Source organism: Haliaeetus leucocephalus, unplaced genomic scaffold, assembly GCF_000737465.1.
Source record: "Haliaeetus leucocephalus isolate CR32 unplaced genomic scaffold, Haliaeetus_leucocephalus-4.0 Scaffold229, whole genome shotgun sequence".
NCBI lineage: Eukaryota > Metazoa > Chordata > Aves > Accipitriformes > Accipitridae > Haliaeetus > Haliaeetus leucocephalus.
Genome location: NW_010972665.1, coordinates 9,033,896 through 9,058,472, shown reverse-complemented (window position 1 = coordinate 9,058,472; position 24,577 = coordinate 9,033,896). Strand labels below are relative to the sequence as shown.

The window sequence follows — 24,577 nt, the reverse complement described above, 5'->3', positions numbered from 1 at the left end:
ATATATTGTAATGTCATACAAGTTCCTGTTGAGAAAAGCTTTCAGTTAACATGTTAGTATTTTGGGTCTCAAGTGTCACTGAATACTTTGTATTTAATGGATGACTACTGACTTTATTTTGGGGAAGATGCCTTCGATTATTTTTTTTTTAGTCTGATTTCCATACCATAAACTGAATCTCCATTTGTTGCTTTTTAGGTTAAGCTGTCATATTTGTCAGCACAAACAGTTTGTTTTTATGTATGTTTATTTCTTAGATTTTTCTTAGTTGCAGTGTTTCATAATGGTTAACATGAAGTGTTGCCATATTTCATTTAATTTTTGCTGTTACAAGCTTATGGCTCCTATACTGCCATTAGTTTTAGCTGCAAGATAAAGGGTTATATATGTAGTGTAAACATCAGTACAGCTCTTGCAATGAGATGTCAAGTAACTCAGAACATTAGCTAAGATGGAGCAAACTGTACTGCTCTTTGAATTCCTTTCTCTCTGGTCAGTTGTAAAGGTTACTAATCTCTGGAGAAAGAGAATAGGTCACATGTTTAATGTAATAGCTTTTTGTTTTTCTGCTTTATCTGCTAATTTTAAAATCTTTTAAAGTAAGCTCATATAAACAGGTCTTAATGTGAAATCTATGGGAAGGACAAAACTAATGTGTATTTAGTCATTATCTGTTACATGCTCAATACTACAACAGCTGATTATTTATATTCCATGTGCTTCCTAACACAAGCAAGTAAAATCTGGAGTTATTCAAATTGTTAGCTAAATACATAGAATAGTGTGATATGGAGTGGATAGCAAGTTCCCTGTATTTCTTCACCTTCCTGCAGTAGTCATAATTTATTTTACCTCTAATTTTCCTATTTCAGGTCTTTACGGAAGGTAAAATTCACCTGTGTGCACATGAAGCTGAAATATCATGAGTCATACATAGTTGTAACTGTCTTTCTGTACAAGTGTATCAGTTGGCAAAGAATAAGGGCAGGTTACAAAAGACTATTCAGATCTACTTTAGTACCAAACTCATTTGTGTATTGGGGCATTAAACTGAACTCTTCTTAAAAAGATACATTTCTAACATTGACACTGCCATTTCTGTTCTATATGAAAACTTCCTACTAGTGTTTTAAAAATATTTTTCTGAAGACTACTGTGATTTTAGCTTTGTATAGCAGCTCATATGGTTGTGTGGATAAAAATTATGCTAGTACACTAGTAGCCACATTGGCCTTGTGTACACTATCAGTCATACTGTTTCTATCCTAGTAAAGGTCAGGTATAGAACTTGCAACATTTGGCAGACAGGAAAAAAAATGTATTTGCAAACAGGATTATAGTTCCAGTACACAGTATTAAGTAAACTGAGGTGAGCATTTGTTAAATCTAGTCTTTCCTCATTATATTGAATTATACTCGGAGGCAATTTATAGTTGTACTTCAGCTTGGAGCAGCTTCTGCATGAATACAAATGGATGAATAGATAAACTTCTTTAGTTTCCATCCTTAACTCTTCATACTTCAGGAGGTTTGAAAGTTACACAACTTAAAATTTCATGGTTCCCTCATGTTTTTGTATTGTTGGTTTTGTCAACATAGTTTGGTGTTAAGATTGATCATCTAGAGTACCAGCTTCTGAAGAAAGGTGTTTTCCTTTCAGTGGTTTGCTGGTGTGTGTGAACATGTTCAGTCTGCATATATGTGGCTGGACTTTCTCCCAAAGCACATGATGAAAGAGTTAGGATGGTCAGAATATTCCCAGGTGTAAAAAGCGTGAGGGGGAAATAAATGATGTTGAAGACTTCTCAGATTAGCTGTGAGTCAGGCAGATAGGACTGATCTCAACCCCTTAGAGTAATACACCTTAAAAATGAGGACTATGTAGTACTGCAAGCAACAAAATATTTTGTAAAAGTTATTGAATTAAAGGCAACTAAGTGAAGGTACACAGCAATAGTTACATTAGCATGGTACAGAAAATAATTGAGGTATTGCCTCTAATGTAAAAACAGTGAAGAAAATGATGCATCTTTACTGAGAGCAAAGGTGCAGGAAGGTTTTTATCAGTGGTTATGCTGCTATGCACTACTGCTATGCTCTATGACACAACAGTAGAGGGAGACCCAAGATGATTTGTAACACTATACCTTGAGTTTTTTGATTTTTGCTTGAGGTGTTTTCAGACAGCTGAATTACTATGGAAAAGGGTAGATAGATGTACAGGCCATAGAAATCAAGGTTTCAAGCATTTTATTCACAGATTTTGTTCAATTGTGATGATTTCATTTAACGTAGTAGGATAGAAATTGTGATCTACAATTTTTTTGAAGTATAATCAATCAAATTATTTTGAATAACTAGTCTAAGTGCATTGCTGCCTTAAAGTCTGAGAGAAGTTATCCCTTTGAAATAGGGAAATTTGCATCTAAAAGGCACCTTTGGCTCAGTCAGCTGTGTTGATAGTTACTCAGTGTCACCTGTTCTCTGTTAAAGCTTAACCAGTTTGCTAAACTAACATCTATCTAAACCATTGAAATGTAAAGGCTTATATATTAAAAATGGAATGCTAATTTCCTTTCTGTATCATTTCTTAATTTTTTGCTGGGTAAATGCTGAAAGACTTAAAACTTTCTTTCTGTTTGCACAAGTTTCACTGTAGTTTTTACTAACTTAAAATACTCTGAAATTTTTATCTTGATTTTTCTGTAGGGCTCTAGTAAATTAACAACTTTACTCCTTAGCCATAATACCTGTGAAAGAGCATTTGCTTGGCTGACATTCATACAGTTCTATAAAGAAGTTGGTAGATATGTTGCTTCTGTAGCCACAATAAAGAGTAAGTGTGTGCAATGAACCGTCTGTGATCTTTGTAGTGCTATTCACTATTGTACAGAGCCAGCTTGGCCCAAGTCTGAAGGTTATATTTCCTTAAGGGAGCTTTATCTCTGGAAAAAAATCTTAAACCTCTGCACTTCTAGACAGAAGAGCCTATCTTTTTCAGTTGTTAAGGCTGAAATGTATTCTTGGGGGGAGGTGTATAGTGTGTGCAATAGGAAGCTCTTAAAATAACCTGGAAATTTCTTTGCGTTTTCAAGAACAGAAATACTAGATATTTGGATGTAAAAGTCAGTACTGTCATGTAGTTAACATCTGTCCAGGGTTTTATTTAAAATACAATGCTTGCATCAGAAGCATGTGTTATGAACTTTTCTTTTGAGACTTTAGATTTATAGAAACTTTGTGTGAAGCTAGTATATCAGATCACCAGTTATTCTGAACCTCACTAATACACACTAATGATACCACATGAAGGATGTAGTTGCATACTACAGAAACAGATAAAATGCGCAGAATGTGGCTTGGGTGGGGAAAGAATAGAAGAGGTCTGGTGCCGTAGGTCCAGTCCTGTCAAAGAGTACTTGCTGTTGTTTCTGTTTACAGGAAGGTTAAATATTTGCTCTTCTGGAGAGATCCTGCATCAACAGTGAGGAGGTAAATGAACTCCTGATTGAGCTATTGGTCTAAAGAGGTCTTGTGGACTTGTATGCCATCTGGCTTCTTCTGAAGCTGCTTGTGTAGTTTCTAGTTTTGCACACACAGCCTTGGAGCATGTCTTTAGTGATGACTTGTGTGCTCCTAGTATGAGTGGGTGGCTGGTGCTTTTAGTTAACGGGCATCTAACTTGAATTATTTAGTGATGCTGACAAATGGAAAAAATACCCCACTTGCCTTAAATGCAAGAGGAAGTGTGGCTTTTCTAACATAGCCACTTGTGGTGGAGAGTGAAAGGCATTTTACTAACACTAGTAGATTACTGATTTATCCCACTTAAGTAGACTTACAAATGATACCTTTTCAACATCCAGTCTCCCATAGTACAAAAGCACAAGCATAGCACAGTCTTACCTATGGCTGTTGTCCAAAACATTGATGATACCCCGTTTTTGTCTATGAATCTGCAGTCAGCATCCAGTTTTTTGCTAGAAAACTTCATCTTTTTTGAGTGAAGCTTTTGTAAAGGTGAGAAAATACTAGTGGTGGCTTTGTATTTTAAATAATTTTTTCTACCATCGCGTGGAAGCCACATACAATATGGGAGAGTAAATTCTCTTTCCCAAGCCCCTAAAGCAACTGCAATTGAGAGGAGCAGCCTTTGATTATGGCTATCTGTGTGCTATAATCAGTTAATCCCAGTGATGTATGTAGTTGTTGTGTAAGGTGGATTCCAGTAACTTTCAAAATGTGAAATACCAGTTCACATGATTTGAACCTAAATAAGAATTTTTTTTTAGAAATACACTGGATTTGTGCAGGAAGATATACTTGATTAATATTACAATGCCTGTTGCACAATATCATAGTGATGTTCTGGCATTTGTATTACTATGTCAAGCTGAAAGGTATTTGCTGTTCTAGAAACAGATTTTACAGAAATCCATTAAATCAAAGCTCAGTGAATTGTTACTCAGTTTAGAAAAAAGTCCTATTTTCCTGATTGGCCAAAAAAATTCAGCTTAAGAAAACAGACAAGACTTTTGCAAGAAGAAAATAAAAGCTGATGCTAGCCTTGAGATCTTGGGTTTTTTATCTTCTGATCCTAATAAATCAAATCTACAGGCAGTTAATCTGATGGAAATAAAGCTATTATGATCATGTTTCTTTGACTAGTTGCCTCACTTTCATTTTAGGTCCTGTATTTTTTTATCGACCTCAGATTATCAGAAGATTTAAGTCCTAAAATAGATTTCCATTGGTAATGATACCTATGGATAATTTTCTGCAGACTTAACTGCTGTCGTGATGTCATTCTAATATTGTGAGTTCTTTGAATATGCTGAAATATCTGGAAGAATATCTTTCTTGACAGAAGGTATAGCAGTTTAGTTGTTTAAGTAATTCTCAAAAATAAGGGTTTGGAGAATGAGTGTTCTTACACAAAAGTGCTGTGCGTGTTTTGTTGATTTTTGACCTTTTACCTTTATCTTTTTCCTACACAAAAGGTCACTGTTCTTCTGAACTTTTAACTTCTTTTGTTTGTAACAGCCACTTTATGTTCATATCTCCTTAATTATGTGTTTTTATGTATTGCAAAATAAAAATCAATAAATAGCATGTTCTTAAAAGGACATCTTGCAAGGCACAAAGTCAGTGAGGAAAGAATTATCAAGTTAATCACAAAAGCCTACTACCTTTACTCCAATTTTCAAACACAATGAAGCCCATCTCTGGCTAAATTGAAAATGTATTATCAGTGTTCAGATTTGTGCATCATTTGGTTCCAAAAAATAATCATTCTAAAGTAAAATGGCTGATTCAACTGCTGAGTAGATGCCTCCCTATGATCCAAGCTTGTATTTAAGGAAGAAATGTCCTTATTTCAGTTCAAGGAAAATGTTTCCCTCTTAGAGCACAGCTTTAGAAACCACAGGCCTTGATCCTGCAGGCAAGTAGGTATGCACTAAATGTTAACAATGCTATCTGACTGCTTGCCTTAGTTATTGCTTGCCTTATTTATTTTAATAGTTCAGTAAAAGTTATGAAGAACAACTTAGTGTTGCTAGCCTTTTATTCAGTATTTTGATTTAACTTTTGAAAAGTGTCAGATTGTATGGAACTTCTCAAAACACTCATTTTTGGTTTAAATTACTGATATCGCTGCTTTATGCTTCAGGAGTATTTAGGAAGGTTTCTATTGCAATGCCTAAATGATGGGTGTTTCATATTCAAAAAAGCGTTTTGTTACTGAGAGCACTGCAGATAGGTGAGGAAAAAAGTTTGGGTACATGTTGTTTTATGGCCATATATGTTGCTGAATACAGCTTTTATATATTTGTAAACTAGCTGTACCTGTCTTGAGACCAAATGGTATTGTAGTCCTCTGGTAATAGCCAGTGACAAGAACTAAATACTGAATGGATAAGTATTGCTGCTATTTAATATAAATAATAAGTGCTAAAAGAAATTACTTTATGGTCCATAATCTATATTCAGATAGCATTTAGAGGTAACTTCATACTAATTATTATAGGTACTGCTGTAGGCAAATAAAAGCTTGGGATTTTAATAAATTTAGATATTGACTAGCAGGATTCTTGCTTATACCACTGTGTCTGGTCGACAGCTGCCTCTGTGCACTGTATTCCAGAAAATTAACTTTATTATGTGAGCCAAATAACAGTCTTGGAGTAAAATTACATTTGGTTAAACATGTCGGTTATAGATAGGACTATAGTCTTTGCCTGAAACATTGTATTAAAATTTAGATAAAAGGTATTTGGTGATTGTTACCATCTCCAAAGGATGATTAAAAAAAGACTTGTAATTACCTATCCTATCCATTTTCCCAGTTGCCCATATGTACCATACTTTTTCCCCCATGGGTGTTCTCTTGGCTTCTTGTTAGGTCCCACTAGCCTAGTCTAAAGCAATCTGCTTAAATCTCCATTCACTTACAGGTATAATCTTCTTTTAAGCCCACATGATACATCCCTTAATCTTATGTAGAATATAAAATTGCTTCAGCTATGAGTTGCTTAGCTTGATTCTTCTGGCAGTTTTTATTTTACATTGGGTTCCTCTTAATACATATATATTTGGACCAAGCTTCTTATTGATTTGGTGGATAGGTGCTGTTGCTGGTGTATTGATTCACTTGCAGTGCCAGCATGCGTTGTTGGCATAAACATCATCCTTTTCTTGCACAGGTTGCAAGCAAACATGTAATGTGTTCATCGCTTCATCCTGGAGTTGTTTCAGATTCTAAGTGTATGAAACTGTTACTACGCTGCTTGCTGTTTTTTTCAGTTTTTCCAAGGTTGTTGTACAGCTACACTACCTGGCTTTTAAGAAGATAAAGTTGAACTTTGGAGGAATATTTAAGCAGCATGATAAAAGTGCCAGAAGAGTTTCCTATGGTGTAATCAGAATTCTGCATCCAGAGGTTTATTTCTGTTTCCTTTGGTTAGCCAGTGTCTTAGTAGGTTTTCTGCTCTACCATAATATGGAATGAACTGTTGTAAAAAAAAAAAAACACCAAAACAACCAAACAACCCTACAGCTTGAATTGAACTGAAAGTAAATACTCTGAAAATGGCTACTAATAACTCAGTTTCTCCTGTTGTAAGGTCAGTGAAACAGTCCTTTAATTTTGTTTATACTACACATAGAAGTGTAAAATCAAGTGTGCAAATGAGGGAGGGGAGAGCTCACAGTAGAAGTTAAAATTTAGAATTTAAAGAATATCTTACTTTATGTGTTTGTTATCTACAGGGTCAGCGTTTCAGCGGGTAAAGGACAATATAATTGCTTTTGCATATTGCACAAATCAAGTTATTAACTACTTACAGGTTAGGATGTTCATCAACCTGTACCAGATCAAAACTGCAATTTAAAAGAATATCCTGGTTTTACCCCAAAAAACTTCAGTGTTGGGGTTGTAGGAGAATTCCAGAGGGGAAGAGTGACACTTTTGCATTATATTGTTCTAATGCTTTGTCTTCTGATGCGCTGCTGTCTGTTTTTGCTGTAATTTTATTTATAGCTTGAAGCTGTATAATATAGCAGACATAAACTGTTAACCCAGAGGTGGAATTAGTGTGATTTACTTTCAGTGTATAGGGCTTAAGTAAAGACTTGATGAAACTATGTTTGGATATAACTTTTAAAAACAGGGATTTAGGCATCTGACTAGCATTAATATTCAGGAGTGATAGGAAGCTGAAGCTGTCACCCTCTTTAATTTACTTTGGCCTAATGCTTAAGTGATTATCATGGTGAGTGAATACTATTAATGATTAGTGAAATATGGAAGAAAAGTAATGAATACTTCTAAAGCATTTTAAGGGTAATCTAAGGCCTTGTATATAGCACCACACAGTGTTCCTAGAGTATTTAACTATTGGAAAGGATTATTAAAGCTATTTTTAATTTTGTCCTATGTATAATAAATCACTAAAGATTAACAAACTGTTTATGACACAGTTGTTCATTTTAAAAAACATTTAAATTTAGAATTCCTGTCTTACTGTTTAGATTGGGGGAAATACACTGTGTACCATAATATATTTCTTGTAATAGGTATATTAAACTTTAGTTGCAGTGTCTTGCTAATGTAAAACTTGCTGATGTAGTTACTGGTTTTTAATAGATCATTGACCCGTCAATCAGACTCTGACCATTTCAGAGATAAAAAGCTAGGCTTTCATTGGCTATTATGAATAGAGCACCTTTCCACAAATTAAGAAATGGTGTAATAATTAACAGGTACAATGGATATGTGCATTCAGATTTCAGTTATCTTTATGAGCTTTAGCTCCTGTTATCTTTGGTGTAGTTAACCCCCTGTCTACACACATAATTTAACTACAGTATAAAAATGGATTTGCTTTGTGGCAGTGGCATTTTGCTAATATGATTGATAGGTTTTTTGCTCATTTTTTCAGATCTGTAATAAAAGTTGTTCTTTCTGACTTTTTCTTTAAAACAAGGCACAAGTACAAGAACTTCACTAACAAAACTCATTAAATAAGTAATAATACTGTTTTAAACAAGCATAGCAAAGATTCTTTAAACAATTTTGCATACAGAGAATTTACCCAAACTTTAATTTTTTTTTCTGATTTACGGACTTAAATGATTATAAGTACTGATGATTCCTGGTATTGGAGTTTAGTATCTTTGACCTAAGAAGTTGCTCGGAAATTGCCAAAGCAGGTCATTCAATAGTGGACTCATTAAGTGAACCAGGAAGTAGGCAGAGGTCACTTACCATTCCTAAGCTCTAAATTTCTTAAAAATCAAAATTTAGGTTTTGAAAATATAACTGATGTTTTAACTGCAAAAATTCATTAAATAACATTTATTCAGTTGCTTTAATGTAATATACTTGCACTGCAAAATATGAATCAGGAAAGAAAACTTTAAGTTTAGAGAAATTACAGAACTGGAAAGTTAAGGAAAACTTTCTGAATTTAAGTATAACTCTTATTAATCTTTAAACATGACAAAAAACAAAAGAGAAGTGATAGTTAAAATGAGAGGCTGATAAAATACTATATAATTGGAAGTTTACCAAGGTATAGAAGTTATTTTTTTGAAAAGTGTTTGCCTGTTAAAGTATTGTTGGCATCTTAATTAGTGCTATTAATCTGATTTCACATGTTTTATATGCCATACTCTTTCAGCTGTGTTCTTATATACCAGATATTTATTCAGAACACATTTGTATAGAGGCTGACATCTTTAGTAAACTCATTTTTGTACTAGAAGTTGGCATAGCTGACATACTATTGTAAATTCAATTTAATCTATTTCAGGGAAGTTCAGTTGCTTAATGACATCAATTGTCCCTATATGTAGACAGTAGTAGATCTTAGCAGTGTTCAGTTTACTTTGTGATCAGTAGCTCACAGATTTTTGTCATGGGTGGGGTTTTAGTACTGTAGTAAATAAGTCACCATTTATTATTCATACATTTTTGTCATGTCAATGCTACTTAGGTATAAGGTGTGCTTATAAAAGCAAATGCTCAGGTGCTTGTCTAAAAAAAGTATTTTCAAAATGCTCAATATTAGTCACAGATCTTAGTGTGTATTTATAAATGTAGATGTAAAAAGATGAGTTATTCTGGAAGAAAATGCAGAAATTTTTCAATTCTATTTGGCAGTGTCATGCCTGCTGTAGCTTGAGTCCAAACCACTGCAGTTGCAAGACAAATAAGCTTTTTTTTTAGAGTACACTCTGAGACTATCAGGTCCACAAAATTAAATCCTCAAGGAAAAAACAGGTGAAAGGGGCACAGCAGTTGTCTTTCTTTCCTATTTGTAATATCTCAATACATGTCCAAGTAGGTAGTTTACTTCTTCATAGAAGATGAGAGCTAGTGGGATGCATTTCTGATCCAAGAGTGGCTTACATTGAGACTCTGGAACCTTAGCCTAACCTCATCTTCATAAACCTTCTGGTTATTTGTTCCTTTATTTTTAATAGCCTGTTCTTTCATTAATCTTCTCATGCTGCAATATACCCTTACTTCCTTAACCAGAGATATATATATATAACTACTTTTTTGCTGTAATCTAATCCTCACACAGATACTACTTAATATTGTAGTGCAAGCGAAACTACTTAAAGCAAACCACAAAACTGATTAATCTGTAACAAATGAAAATCATTAAACAATTCTGCTGTAATCTTTATCTTCCCATTTCTGTTTTTCCCTTATTTAAATTTGAAACTAAAACTCTTGTTTTGCCACAAGGATCTTGTCTTAACGTAAGAAGAATTCATCCAGTTGAATCTCAAGGATAAAAATAAAAAATAGATTTTGTGAAGACCACAACTATGCCAAGATATAGCTTTGTTTAATTCAGACTCTCCATAAAGAGTTTGTGTATATATAGGTATACTGAGAAGAAAATTTGGGGCTATTGGGATGCATTTAGATTTACAATTCATTGTTTTCATAGATGGGTAAAGCTTTCCATTAAAAGTAATACAGTAGTGCTTGGGAATTAAAAACAAAGCTAGTTTCCATGGTTTTAATATGGGGAGGAGACAGAACTACAAAAAACCCCAGGTTTGAATATGATTCTTCTGTGATATTTTTCCTTCAAGTGTTAACTGATTAATTCATTTTTCAATCCTGATTATAGAATACACTTCAAATATGATATGGGATATCTCTGGAAGTAGAGTGAAATACAACTGCATTTCTAGGATCTTAAACTTACTTTTATACTCAACTTCAAGCATTGAAAAGGTATGTTTAGCCTTTGAAATATATAGTTATCTAAAAGCTTTCCTGTGTTACTGTTTTCTTGTTTTAAGTGCAAAAACTTGCTCTAGTACAGTATGTGAAGCCCTACATTATACTTTCATAAAGTAATCTAGGACAGTTAACAGTTATTTAATTTTGAGTACTTTACACTATGGCATCTTAAGCACCAACTTTTCTATGAATACAAAATCTCTGAAAGGTCTTGCAACTCTAGGTTTTAAGCTGGCCTTTAAACATACTGTTATAATGATCTCATCTATTTAGCAACCAAATTGCCCTTCCAGCGTCCTCAGAACTCATTGAGAACTGAAGGATTTAATGGGCTCATTTACAGTGCAGTTGAATCTCAGTTCTTCCTTGTAAGAAACTTAGAAGAACTCTGTTATAAGCTTACTCTGAGGGTATAGAAGGCAGGTAAGCAAATTATTTGGTCCTGAACATATTTTAGTTCACTTGATTTCCATCTCCCTGAAACTAGATACACAAATGCTTGAGAATTTTTGCAACAGGACAGTAAGACTGGAATAAGATGGTATCTTATACCTGTGACAGGTTGGTATTCAGCCCTTTTAAAATTAGGTAAAGACTGAAGTGACAGAGCTGTTTGCCCTACCAAAGTCCAGTTCAGAAATGACTGATTATTTCATTAATCTCTGCATGGTATGCAAGTTCTTTAGAAATGGCATGGACTTGTGTCAGAACTGTGCTGTTCAACCTCTTTTGTACTATAGCACATATGTGGAAGAAATATTTTGTAATTCATTTGAACCTTTTATTCACATGAACCTCCTTATGAAGAGACATTTATATTGTTATGCTATAAAGTACCTAATTAAGAAAGCTACCCATCTGTAATGGCTGTAACCAAGGTAATAAATTTAAAAAGCTACCAGTAGACTTACACATTTTGAAAGGAAAGAAATTATTGAATCTCATCAGGTTACACTTCTAAAGTTCATTTAAAGTAGTGGTAACATTTTCTGTTTGTCATAGGGGATCTGTTACTGAAGTTGTTTTTACATCATGTATTGGGCAGCCTTTTATCTACAAAACTTAACCTCACTATCACTTTGCTTTGTCTTTCCCTTCTTACCTCATCCATTATTTCGGTGTTGAACTGTAAATTCTGTCTTTTTGGTTATTTGTATATTACCATTCTTTAATTACATAACTGAAAACTTTAACAAGTATGAGAATTGTCCTTTAAAAGTTGCATTCTTATGAGCCTAAATTTAAATGTACGACTGCAGAAGTTTGGATACTCCAATCTTTTATTTGTTTTGCAATGAGCATAAAACAGAGCGATACCAGTTACTGTGTTTTGTAGCTTCTTTGTATTATGGCATGATATATCTAATTTTAGTGGTTGTATATTGTTTTTCCAGTTACACCTATAGTATATCAGTGTTCCAGGATGTTTATAGTTTTTCCATGTTACTATGAGCTTTATGAATGTGCAGATTTATTGACCCCTAGTGGGTTGTTAGGAAAATGGCTCTTAATTTAATAAGTGATAAATGAAAAGTTAAATCTCTTTCAATGCTGTGTTTGTTTCAGTGCTCTTTTTTTTCTGTTTGCAGCTGGATTAGCTCCCGAATTTCATTTCTGGTGTTCTGTTTCCTACCTCTGCAGAATTGCCTATTGCAGCAACTTCTATTAACAATGCTCCCAAAACATGTAGCTAGGTGTCTGCATTTTAATGAACACTGTAGCTGTAGCTGTCTATTTTAAAATTACAGTATAGCAGAAATTAAAAAAATAAAAAATTCTTTTGTATTTGTGCTGTGTAGGATGGGCTTATTTTGAATTAGCTAGAAAGCTAGTAACTTCTTGAGTAGTATGATATTATATAAAAGAATTAAAGCAAATTCTAAATCATCTGCTCAAGTTTCACAGACCTCTTCGTGCTTATTAAATAATTTTAATTTATTAGTAATATCCTGAAACTTCCCATTTCATAATATAATCACTAAATACAGAATTTTCATGCTAAAACAGCATGTAAGATATTGCATTTCTAGCAAACTTTAAACTAATTTTAAATAGGTCTAGTATGTTTAATCTTTTAGTTGAAATTGTAATTTTCTCGGAGATTAAATTCTCCCGTGCCATGCTGTGAAAGTTTCTTACAGGAATTTATTTCACATGAATTAAAATGAAGTACTGAATAGTGAATTCACATTTGACTGTTTAATTAGCAATAATAAATGAAGATAAGTCTGCTTAATAATTAAACTTAAATTGAACTTCCCTATAACTGTGCATCTGATACGTGTTTCCAAGTATCAGAATCAGAAATTAAGCCCTACTGTAAATTTATTTTTCTATGCAAGTTTGACACAATAAGTAACTTCCATTTTTTATTTTGTACATTTAATTTTACAGGTTTTTAGTAATAAAGTAATGTTTTTACCAGTTTAATTATGAAATATTCCCTTGAATTTTAGTTATTTCTAAAATGTTAAGAAAAGGCCAAATACAGCTTTTTGCATTTACTAATATTTAGTGTGCTTGTTGCATAAACCACATTGTTTAAAGTCAAACTTAACACAGCAATCAAAAATGTCAAAAAGATCTCAAATTCATATTTTTGTGGGAGCACCCTGTATTCCAGGCCTGCTGGAGGTGTCAGAGCAAAGCAGTTCAGCACCTGCTGCTGAAAAATGGAGAGAACTCCGCTGTTTGTATGATACACATAGTCTTTTTTCTGAAAAAGTCAAAGGTGCTGACCACTTAGTGTTTCAGGCAGAAAGCTCTGTAGTCACAGCAGTTCCTACAAATGATGACAGCTCTCAACAGTCTGAACAGGGGAGATTAATGGATACAAAAGAATATTTGTCTCTTGTATCTGCGGCAGTAACTTGTACCAGCACAGCTAAGACCACCGAAAGTTTAATTTATTCTGATTTTCAAATACCTAAAGACAGATGCACACATGGAAATGTAAGCCAGGCTGCAGATCAACACCTTCCACAAAAATTTGCAGAATCAGCTAGACAAGATAAACAATCACATGGCTGTTGTTCAGACCTCACTGAAAGAAAAGCTAGTCATTTAGAAGTCAACAGCTCTGACATTTCTGATTTGGTTGCCAGTACTAAGCAGATTACCATACACCTAAGGCCTGTGGGACGAGGTGTTCAATCGGCTTGTAGAAGTGATCAGCATGAACATCTAAGTCAATATCTGGATATGTTTTTCCCCCCAAATCAAGAGTTAAAACCAAAAGGAGAACCAAGTGATTGTTCAGACTTTGCAGTGTCAACAGATACTGAATTTCATAGTATAATGACATCAAGTCAGATGGCTGTTTTTGCACAAGATTGGAATGAGATGCAGAACAGAATCATAAAACTATCAGAAACAGGCAAAAAACCTGAAGAAAGGCAGTGTGATAACTTCCAATCTTTTTCTGATGTTGGAACATGTCTTAATGTGCCTGAAAATGAATATAAGGAAGAGTATAAAAGTTCCCTTGAACTTTTCAGCTCTGAGAATGATGGGAAAAATGTTTGCTTTGAAGCTGCAAAACAGGAAGGAAGTGCTCAGGAATATACAGAGAAGTCTCAAGAACTTAATGTTTCTGGTGAGCAATTGGTAAATGAAATCTGTATTGAACCATTGAGCTCAGGAGTATTGTGCTCTCAAGTAGACAGTTGTCACAGGAGCTCTTCTAAAATAGGCTGGAAGTGTGAAGATTCCTTTCATATTTTTCACTCAGCATTCAAAAGACAGCTGAAATCAAAGAGAGCTAAACTGAATTCTTCTCCAGCTGATCCTGGGGTGAAAGTGGATCAAGACAGGATGACAGTGTTCAAGAAACTTCAGAAGAAATTATCACCACTTAAGAATTGCTGCAGTAAAAATCAAAAGTACAATGTTTTGGTCACAATAGTACATCCTTGTCATATCAAAGAAATACAGGTGAAGAGTAGACCAAAATCTTCACGTAAAGTTCCTGTAGCAACAATTGTAGTTATTGACCAGTCAGAAATTGAGAGAAAGGTGGTGCTGTGGCATGGTGCTGCGTTTTGGTCACTCACGGTGTTTCCTGGAGATATTGTACTGCTTACAGGTGAGAATTCCTTTATTTGCCTTTTTAAAATGTGGATCTTTAAAATGCCTGTTTGAAATAGAACAATATGTAATCAGTAATTTGGAATCATGGCAAAGCATTTGTAAGTATCTTTCTTGCATCATTCAACATCACTTTGAATTCTCAGTCATCCTTCCAGTGGAACATCAGCTGTCCCACAGAAGTTTGCCCGTCTCTTACATGTCATCTTTGGTTTGAGACACAGCAGTGCCATAGGTAGTCAGGTGTATTCTGGAATTTGTCAGTGTTTTAAAACAGTTTTTTCTCAAAAGTACAAGTCCTATTACAAACCAGATGTGCTAGTTGTTTGATTTGTAGACTTCTTTGTAATTCTCTGCTGTTGGACCGGCAGATGGACCAGAAAATTGTGATGTTACAGTTGTCTCAGGGTGAGAAATACTTTTCCTCCTGTGAAGGACTTTGTAGCTTAGCAGTAGCATCTTGAGAAGGATCATGTTGTTAACTTGTAACTGACACAGACTGCAGGAATATAAAATGCTGTTTGCAGTTCACCTTTTTCATAACATGTCAGCTAATAATGAAGATTCCTCCTGATAAATCCTTTGTACTCTTTAATATCTAACAGGAGTAGAACGCTTTCTCTTTAGAGAACACATCTCATGTAAGAATGCAGTACTATAAAAATGAAATTGCACCTAATTTAGGGCTGGAGTTGACTGGAACTTGATAGTGATCTGTCCATTTAGGTTCTGCAATGTGCAAAAAATTACACAATATAAAATTGTTTGACTGCTACTACAGTTTAAGATGCCTATTTCTCTTTGTTAAGAGTTCTTTAAGTGCTTATAGGGAAGTGCAAAGGTAGATATTTGTCATGGTTTAACCCCAGCCAGCAACTAAGCACCATGCAGCTGCTCACTCACTCCCCCCATCCGGTGGGATGGGGGAGAAAATCAGGAAAAAAGAAGTAAAACTCGTGGGTTGAGATAAGAACGGTTTAATAGAACAGAAAAGAAGAAACTAATAATGATAATGATAACACTAATAAAATGACAACAGTAATAATAAAAGGATTGGAATGTACAAATGATGCGCAGGGCAATTGCTCACCACCCGCCGACCGACACCCAGCTAGTCCCTGAGCGGCGATTCCCCGCCCCCACTTCCCAGTTCCTACACTAGATGGGACGTCCCATGGTATGGAATATACTGTTGGCCAGTTTGGGTCAGGTGCCCTGGCTGTGTCCTGTGCCAACTTCTTGTGCCCCTCCAGCTTTCTCGCTGGCTGGGCATGAGAAGCTGAAAAATCCTTGACTCTAGTCTAAACACTACTGAGCAACAACTGAAAACATCAGTGTTATCAACATTCTTCAAATACTGAACTCAAAACATAGCACTGTACCAGCTACTAGGAAGACAGTTAACTCTATCCCAGCTGAAACCAGGACAATATTTTAAAGAGATTGAAGATAAGTTGGGCTTTTTCTTTTCTGCTTAGACATTCTCATCTCAAAATACATCAAAAGTGTTTCTGGGTAAGCCTAGTACTTTACTAGTCATTCTGAAATGTTGCACAATAATAATTTACCCAATACAGTCACTCACTTCACTTATACAGTACCTGCTATGAGGCTATTGAATATTTTATATGAATTGAAGAATTACATCAAACTACTGAGAAAAATTGATTAACTCATTGTAAATGGTGTTGGCAGATTTAAAAAAAAAATCAATTTATTTCCAAGTGATATCTTTCAAACTCTTTCATACCTGTATGTATGATGGTTCTATAGTCAAGAAAAGTATGACACACTTCAATATTGTTGATACATGAGTTGATAAGGTTGCTTTTTTTCTTGCAGATATAATAATGTATGAGAATCTTTGGTGTGGAGAAATCATGCTGCAATCTACATTTGCCAGTCAGTTACTGAATCTGGGGAACTGCTCAGCTCTCAATCCAGAAGAATGTAAGATTATAGTGCATAAATTTCCACAAAAATCACAGTAAAATAGCTATTTAAAGTACTCTGTTTTGTTGGCAATGCCTCGTACCCAGGATAAAGTGGAAATGCAAGCAACTGAGGTGTACGAAACACCTATAAAGTATGACAGGAACACCTGTGGACAAGGTGTGGTCATGATGACTTCAGATAGGCATGTGTAGTTGATGGTAATGTTGGGTGGTTACCATTCAAGACTCTGAAAAACTGAAGAAACAGCAGTTATTCCAGGACTCAACCATAAGATTTCATGAGGATTAAATTTTTCACAAAAATTTTAGAGCCTTACAGAGTTAAGTGGATTCATGCAGGGAAAGTAGCTCATTGCAGGCTATTAAGCACAGTCTTCAAAGATACCTGAACCACAGAGGGTTGGAGACTAAGGGGAAAATACAGTGGAAGTATCACTGTGAACTTGCATTGTTCTTACTGTCTTCCTGATGTCCATTATTGCCAGCTATTTAAGGCAGGTTCTGGGGTGAATGATCAAGAGTGGCTGTTCTTCTTACCAAGCTATGATACAAGATTTCTTTCCTGTTTTTGGTGTAGTGTAAAATACTGTACTTGGTTTAACTTTGGGATGTTATCAAGGGGAGGCAGACAAAGTACAGTTTAATTTTGGATCAAGTGTTACACTTCTCAAGAATTTCTTTCCTTAGAATTATTGTGAAATGGTTTTGGTTTTGTCACTGTAGATATGTACCAACTGATAAATTTTGTACTTCTAAGCTTAAAAAAAAAAAGGGTGTCCTTTTTAACTTTGTTTTTTCATATAAGTTTATCCTATAGTGGATGGTGGTGTTCTCCATAGCTTATTGGCATACATATCATCAGAATTTCCACACTTTGGAGACATTCCACAAAGACAAGTTCAGAGGCTGGATAGTGTTCGGTATATGCAGCTAGACCAGCTCCAGGCAAATACATTGGTTCACTCTATCTTGAAAATTATCAACATTATTGTATTAACAGGTAAGTTCATGCACTAGACTTTAATTTCCAAAATTTCAACAATAGGTAAAACTTAAATAGTAATTTTGCAAGGCAATTCTGGTTGTTTCCCATTCCATACACCAGTGTTCAACACAGGAGTCACAAGTAAAACCTTTGTAATGTTCCATTCATGGGGGGCATAGGAGTTAGAGACAGAAAGGAAATAAAGACTGTAGTCAGCTTCTGAAAGGAGGTTATTGCACACTAGTGCTGATCCATAGCATACATGTGTCTGGGAGAAGCATGCAGGCAGTGGGCACTGATAATCAGTGTTGCTACTCAGTGAGGGATTGGTGTGTTTTCACTAGGGAATGAGTGCTCACCACAGACTGCAGTTACTAATGTATTGACTTGTCAGTGGGATGGCTTGAGCATCTCCACAGCTCCAAATAGTGTGGTACCTAATCTTCAATAAGACAGATGATTGAAGAGACATGCGGGTACAAAGTATAGCGTTGGGAGGTGGAATGGCAGCAGGAATATATTAGATATGAGGAGTGTGTGCTCAAAATCCTTTCCAGGAAAGATAGGTGTGTATAGCAGGACTGCTGAAAAGAAGGAGATGCTGCAGTTACGGTAGCGGAACATAAATATGTTTTTAAATGGCTTTTGAAATTTGAGAGGTACATTCTTGCTGTAGACCACTGCTTGAGAAAGGGGGCTGGTTTATGAAAATGTCATGTGGGACAGTCAAGCTTTACTAATTCAAAGCTCACCTGCCAATTACCTTCCATGTAAGCATCCTGTCATTAAAGGAAAATTTGATTGCGCTATAAATCATGTTATTCAGAATGAAATTACTGATTATTTTAATCTAATGTTTTAGGATTTGCTTGCCTTTCTTACTTTATAATGGAACTATGTTGCTCTCTTATAATGTTTTCTTTGAAACATTTCCTGTTTATTTCTTTCTATTTTTTTCTTACTTTGAATGAATTTTTAAAGCTAAGCATTCCTGGTTTTTAAATATGTGAAATATTTATTTATAATAATCCTTGTGTGCCTTTTTGTACAAGTTCTTTTTGATTTTCAACACTGGAAAATGCACAGTGTGAAACTACTAGATATCTTACTGTGATACTCCTATTTATTCCACATAGGCACAACAGAGAAAAACCTCATTAATATAATTTGTTCTGGAAATCTGAGTTTCCTGTATATTTTTTTATTGCAAAGACTCCTCTCCCCCAAAGAATCATGGTCAACAGTCCATGTACTGATTTGAGTTTATTCTTCTGTCACACATTCCTTTTCATCTAATAGTGAATGCAGTTATTTCAAGATTCCTTTTGCTGAAGCAATTTTCCATGTTAAAATTAATAATTTGTTTCCATTTCTTCATAATCAGACCTTACAGCTGCTTTCTCGCATCATCTCCACCTTCTGAAATGAACAAAACCAAATTATCTTGGGGCATTCTCAGTATTTCATGTAGTGGCTTGCCATTGTTTTTTAACATGCTTCGGGCAGTTGAAGACCACTGTTCCTACCTGGAAAAGCAGTCTTCCTCTCTTTTTCCTGCATAACTGTTCTGATTATCTTTTCTTTACAGTATCACTGTTTCTTAGTGCTTGACTTAAAGCTTTGCACATAAATCTGATCATATTGCATTATCATCTTGTATTCATAAGATTCACATTTTTACATAGACTGTCAATATCATGTTTATTCATTATAAATGGAGAATTTTGAAGATAGAAGTCTTCATAATTTATTATTGTACATAAATCTCAGAACTGTTAGATATTTAAAGCAAGAGTTCTTGTTCTAAAATTATTTATAAAAAATATTGTGGTTTTAGTATGCAGCTGAAACTTACAGGTAGTATCCTGGGTAAGAGTGCTGTAGAGCTCCTAATTGTTTCAATTTATATGTACTGTTACTAATCCTCTTAGTGTGCTTGTACATTGACTATAGTTTCCTTTTTTATGTGAAAAAATTCTAGAGAAATGTTCCTCTCAGTGTATTCCACAGAAGTTACAGGAAATTTAACTTCCGATTATGACAGTTTGTTGAGAGTTTGAGTACAATTTCTTTCTACTTATACCAGTCAGGATGAGTGGGAGCTGAAAGATGTTCAGACACCTGCTGTTTCAAAGGGAGGTGTCCAGTTGCTGAGTACTTAGATGGATAAAGGTGAATTAATATACTTTATACATTCCTTGAAACTAGAATCATTTTGTTGAAGAAATGAGATTGCTTTCATTCTGTCCTGAAGAAATTGTAGGTGTATTGTTGTTTGCTTATAATTGTACCGTAAAATATGTTAGCAGCATGATTTTATCTTAATATTGAGGCATGTGGGGTTTGTGTGTTTATATGCTTTTTACTGTGGAAGTCGTACAATTTCGAACTTTTTCAGAATCTGTGTATAGCTACAGAGGTGGCAGCCAAAGAAAAATTATTCTAACAGTAGAACAGAACAGAGATCAACACTATAGGATGGTGCTGTGGGGAGCAGGAGCTGCCTGGTGCCCTCAGCTTCAAAGGAAAAAAGGTAAGGTCCTTGTACCCATAGGTAGCTGTAAAAGAATTTTTGTGATGCTATTAACATCTTTAAAATGTGCAGCTGGTAGCTTTTTTCCATTCACCCTTTAAATACTCTTCTTGGAAGGGCAACATATTTGATACCAATTTTAACATGTCTTCTCTGTTTAGAAGCAGTGCCATCAGCAAAAGAATTTGAATGCACTCACTTTAGAAGACTGAGAAAGCATAAGTATTTAGAAACTTGAATCTAGCTATAAGATGCAGTGGTGCCTAGTTATGTAACTACAAAAAAATCTTGAATGTTAACTATGTTATCAGTTTTGCTGAGTCTTCCTTATTGTTGTCTGGTTTAGCATGAATTGCTGGGTTTTTTTCTAGTTCTGATTTTCATTCTCTGCTTTCCACCTTACTACAGTGTCAGACTTTATATGCTAACAGTCTTGCTATCAAGTTTAGCTGTAAATGACTAAAAGCATCTCTTGCAAGAATTACATAGCCTGTGTTTTAGCAGTGACTATTACCAAATTTTTGTTTTATTCCTCGCTTTGCTCTTTTAAAATAAGGCAACTAGGTTTTTGTTAAATTGATAACTTAAGAGTTTGTATTTCTGATCAATGGATACACTTAAGTAAATGCTGTATTACTTGAAGCACTGAATATGTCTGCCTAAAAAGCCAGTTTTTGTATAGCACAAAATAAAACCCAGAGAAGTTAAACAACCTCATAGTGCATCTGTACATATTAAATGTAGACACTCTGAATTCTGCCAGTTCTGCTTCAATTTATAAGTAATCTCTGCTCCTAGAAATCATTTAACTGCAAGAACTACCTCTTAAACTACTTGAAGAAGATGGTCCAATTTAAGCATTAATCAATTAACTTTATTGCATAATATCTACATGGCACTTATTTTTGTGCATACTTCAGAGTAAGTAGGTATATGCTGCTCTTTAGAACAGCTTAGAAATCTTATAGAATTTCGTATGGTAGAATTTTAATTTTTTTTTTCTAGCTGCAAAAAGAAGATACCAAGTGTAATTTCTAAGACACAGTAATATATCATTCTCTGATGCTTAAAGCAGAAAAGCATAAGATGTAGGTCTCTGTAGCATTAACTGTTTGTATTTGATGTAAAGCTTGTGTCTTATTCTCCAGCTAGTATTCTGTTGGCATTTTAATGATTAAAGAATTATCTGAAATTCAAGATAAGAGTGATTTCTCAACTATTCAAATACTTAATCACAGACAAACCATGAACATTTGATCCCAGTAAGATAGCCAAAAAGATAAATTCACATGATACTAAAGCATACACAACAGCTAAATAGTGTGAGTGGGTTACAGGAAGAGCATGATGTCCATCCTTGCTAGGAGTCATGGCATAGCTGTGGTATGTGTTTACTGGTTGTACTAGCAGATCAGAAACCTCATAGTCTTGTAGAGGAAGGTATGGAGACTTGTGATTTTTAAACTGTCTACATACTTAAAGTACATAAGACTATACAGTTCTAGAGCATCTAAAAATTGTTGGCAGTATGTATTGGGTTTGTGTGGCAAGGTTTTGGTAGTGGTGGGGCTACAGGGGTGGCTTCTGTGAGAAGCTGCTGGAAGCTTCCCCCATGACCAAAAGAGCCAAGGCCAGCTGGCTCCAAGATGGACCTGCCGCTGGCCAAGGCTGAGCCCATCAGCGACGGTGGTAGTGCCTTTGGGATAACAGATTTAAGAAGGGGGAAAAAAGTTCCTGTGGGACAGAAACTGCAGCTGGAGAGAGGAGTGAGAAGATGTGAGAGAAACAGCCCTGCAGACCCCCAGGTCAGTGCAGAAGGAGGGGGAGGAGGTGCTCCGGGTGCCAGAGCAGAGATTCCCCTGCTGCCCGTGGTGAAGACCATGGTGAGGCAGGCTGTCCCCCTGCAGCCCAGGGAGGTCCATGGTGGAGCAGATCTCCACCTGCAGCCCTGGGAGGACCCCACACCTGAGCAGGTGGGTGCCTGAAGGAGGCTGTGACCCTGTGGGAAGCCCACGCTGGAGCAGGCTCCTGGCAGGACCTGCAGACCTGTGGAGAGAGGAGCCCACGCTGAAGCAGGTTTTCTGGCAGGACTTGTGACCCCACAGGGGACCCACGCTGGAGCAGTTCCTGAAGAACTGCAGCCTGTGGGAAGGACCCATGTTGGAGAAGTTCATGGAGGACTGTCTCCTGTGGGAGGGACCCCACACTGGAGCAGGGGAAAAGTGATGAGTCCTGCCCCTGAGGAGGAAGGAGCAGCAGAGACAATGTGTGATGAACTACTGTAACCCCCGTTCCCCGTCCCCCTGTGCTGCTGGGCAGGGGGGTAGAGTATTCAGGAGTGAAGCTGTGCCTGGGAAGAAGGGATGGGTGGGGAGAAGGTGTTTTAAGATCTGGTTTTATTTCTCATTACCCTGCTCTGATTTGATTGGCTTTAAGTTAAGTTAGTTTTTTTCCCCAAGTCAAGTCTGTTTTGCCTGTGATGGTAGTTGGTTGAGTGATTTCTCCCTGTCCTTATCCTGACCCATGAGCCTTTTGTTCTCCCCTGTCCAGTTGAGGAGAGGAAGTGATAGAGTGGCTGTGTGGTGCTTAGTTGTTGGCTGGGGTTAAACCGTGTCACAGTAAAAGTTAAATATTTTTCATCTCTTGCTGAAAATCAGTCTAAGCTTCCAGTATACAGTCATCAGACATTCCATTAATGCTTTACACTCATCTGGTTTAAATTACAAAAAAAATTTCTGTAAACTTGATTACTTATAGTTTACTCATGTTTTGTGATCAGTTTTCTAAGCAACAGGGGAATGCTGAAGATCTGAATAATAGGTTAAATTCAGGTATCAACCAAATATTGTACCCTAGTTGGACTATGTCTTCTACTTCCATATATCCCCTCTTGCCAAGTGCCTGTTTGTTTCCCCCTGTTTTGATTTTCCATCAGTGTTGCTGTAGTGTTACTGCCTGAATCTTGCTTGGGGCTGGAACATACTTAGTTCAGGGGGGCTGCAAGATCTCTATCAGATATGAGGTGCATGAAACTAGACTGATGCTCAGAGGAAAAGGGTTTGGGGGAGTATTTTACTATAAGACACTGCATCTGACAGCAGATTTTTCAGGAGCTTGCAATTTTAGCAAGTTACCACCAAAAACCAGACTAATCCAAAATATGAAAATACTAAAACACACTAATAAAATGCTTACACAAACACTGGAACACATAAAAAACAAACACCTCAGTTTTTCTAGCCTTATTTCTGAAAACAATTATTTTGCTGCAACTTTCAGCTTGAGCAAACACGGGAAAAAATAACAGCCTAAATGGTTATCAGACTTGATTAGTAGGTGAATATTGGATTCTTATAACAAAGTGAAGGATGACCCAAAATGTATTGCTCTTCTGTAATCTCCATTTTTAAAGTATTTTTCTTTATGACAGAGTCAATTGGAAGATGGAAAATTAATTCATATTTTTAAATCGGAACATTGTGGAGATAAAAGATTAAACAGGGACATATTAAAGATGGAAGTTGATTAATAACATGAAAACTTTTTTCCTAGACATTGCCAACTTTTCCTTATTAGAGCTGACAAGAAATTTCAGAACTGGTTTCTGTTTCAAAACATTGAGTTGTCTTGAAAGCTGAATTTCATACAAGTGAAGTGAAAGCGTCATCCTGTATTGGGAGGACTCAAGCAGAGTTTATAGGGAAAGAAAAGGAAAAACCCTACATGTCATCAGGCTTGAAATAAAGTTGCCAGAGCTAAGCATATGAGACTGTCTTACTGATTTGTTTCTCAATCTTGTAAGTGACCTTGGCTTTCTATAAATTAATTAAGGTATAGACAGTAAACACTTCTGTTTGCTTTTTTGTTCTGTAGATCACATATGGGACTTTAGATACCTTCTGGTCCGACATAGTTCTGTCTCGGGTGACTTTGAACTGCACACAACTCCATGGTCATCCTGTGAGTGCTTGTTTGATGATGACAAAAGGGCAATTGAATTTAAAGAAAAGTTTCAGAAAAGCAAAGCATCCCTCATGCAAATGACAAAGCTCTCAGCACATTTGGAGGAAAAATGCTCAGGTAAAGTTTTCCACAGCTCTGTAATGTCTTGTGCCGTGCATAACTAAGCAAAATAAATGCTTTGTTGATCAAGTAAAAGACTTTTTTGCAAGTTAGCACAGTTCTGGGAGTCTGAATTTATTCTGGAGGCTGCTGCTCAGTACCTAGCCAAACTGTGAATGCAGCCTGCA

General features: G+C 35.7%; 1 protein-coding gene across 6 annotated transcripts in view; it reads left to right on the top strand.

Moving 5' to 3' along the window:
* Nucleotides 1-24,577, top strand: part of FAM35A (family with sequence similarity 35, member A) — a 43,978-nt gene that overhangs the window by 11,307 nt on the left and 8,094 nt on the right. For 4 of the 6 annotated variants that reach the window (XM_010567870.1, XM_010567866.1, XM_010567867.1 and 1 more), the window contains exons 3-8: nucleotides 10,653-10,759; nucleotides 12,358-14,852; nucleotides 16,697-16,804; nucleotides 17,615-17,809; nucleotides 20,193-20,327; nucleotides 24,201-24,407. In XM_010567870.1, coding sequence (XP_010566172.1) covers nucleotides 13,340-14,852; nucleotides 16,697-16,804; nucleotides 17,615-17,809; nucleotides 20,193-20,327; nucleotides 24,201-24,407 — 2,158 coding nt within the window. In that variant the 5' untranslated portion in view covers nucleotides 10,653-10,759; nucleotides 12,358-13,339. Of the gene's footprint in view, nucleotides 1-7,032; nucleotides 7,125-10,652; nucleotides 10,760-11,255; nucleotides 11,330-12,357; nucleotides 14,853-16,696; nucleotides 16,805-17,614; nucleotides 17,810-20,192; nucleotides 20,328-24,200; nucleotides 24,408-24,577 lie in introns of those variants that run through there. The other 2 variants (XM_010567868.1, XM_010567869.1) reach the window with 2 other exon arrangements.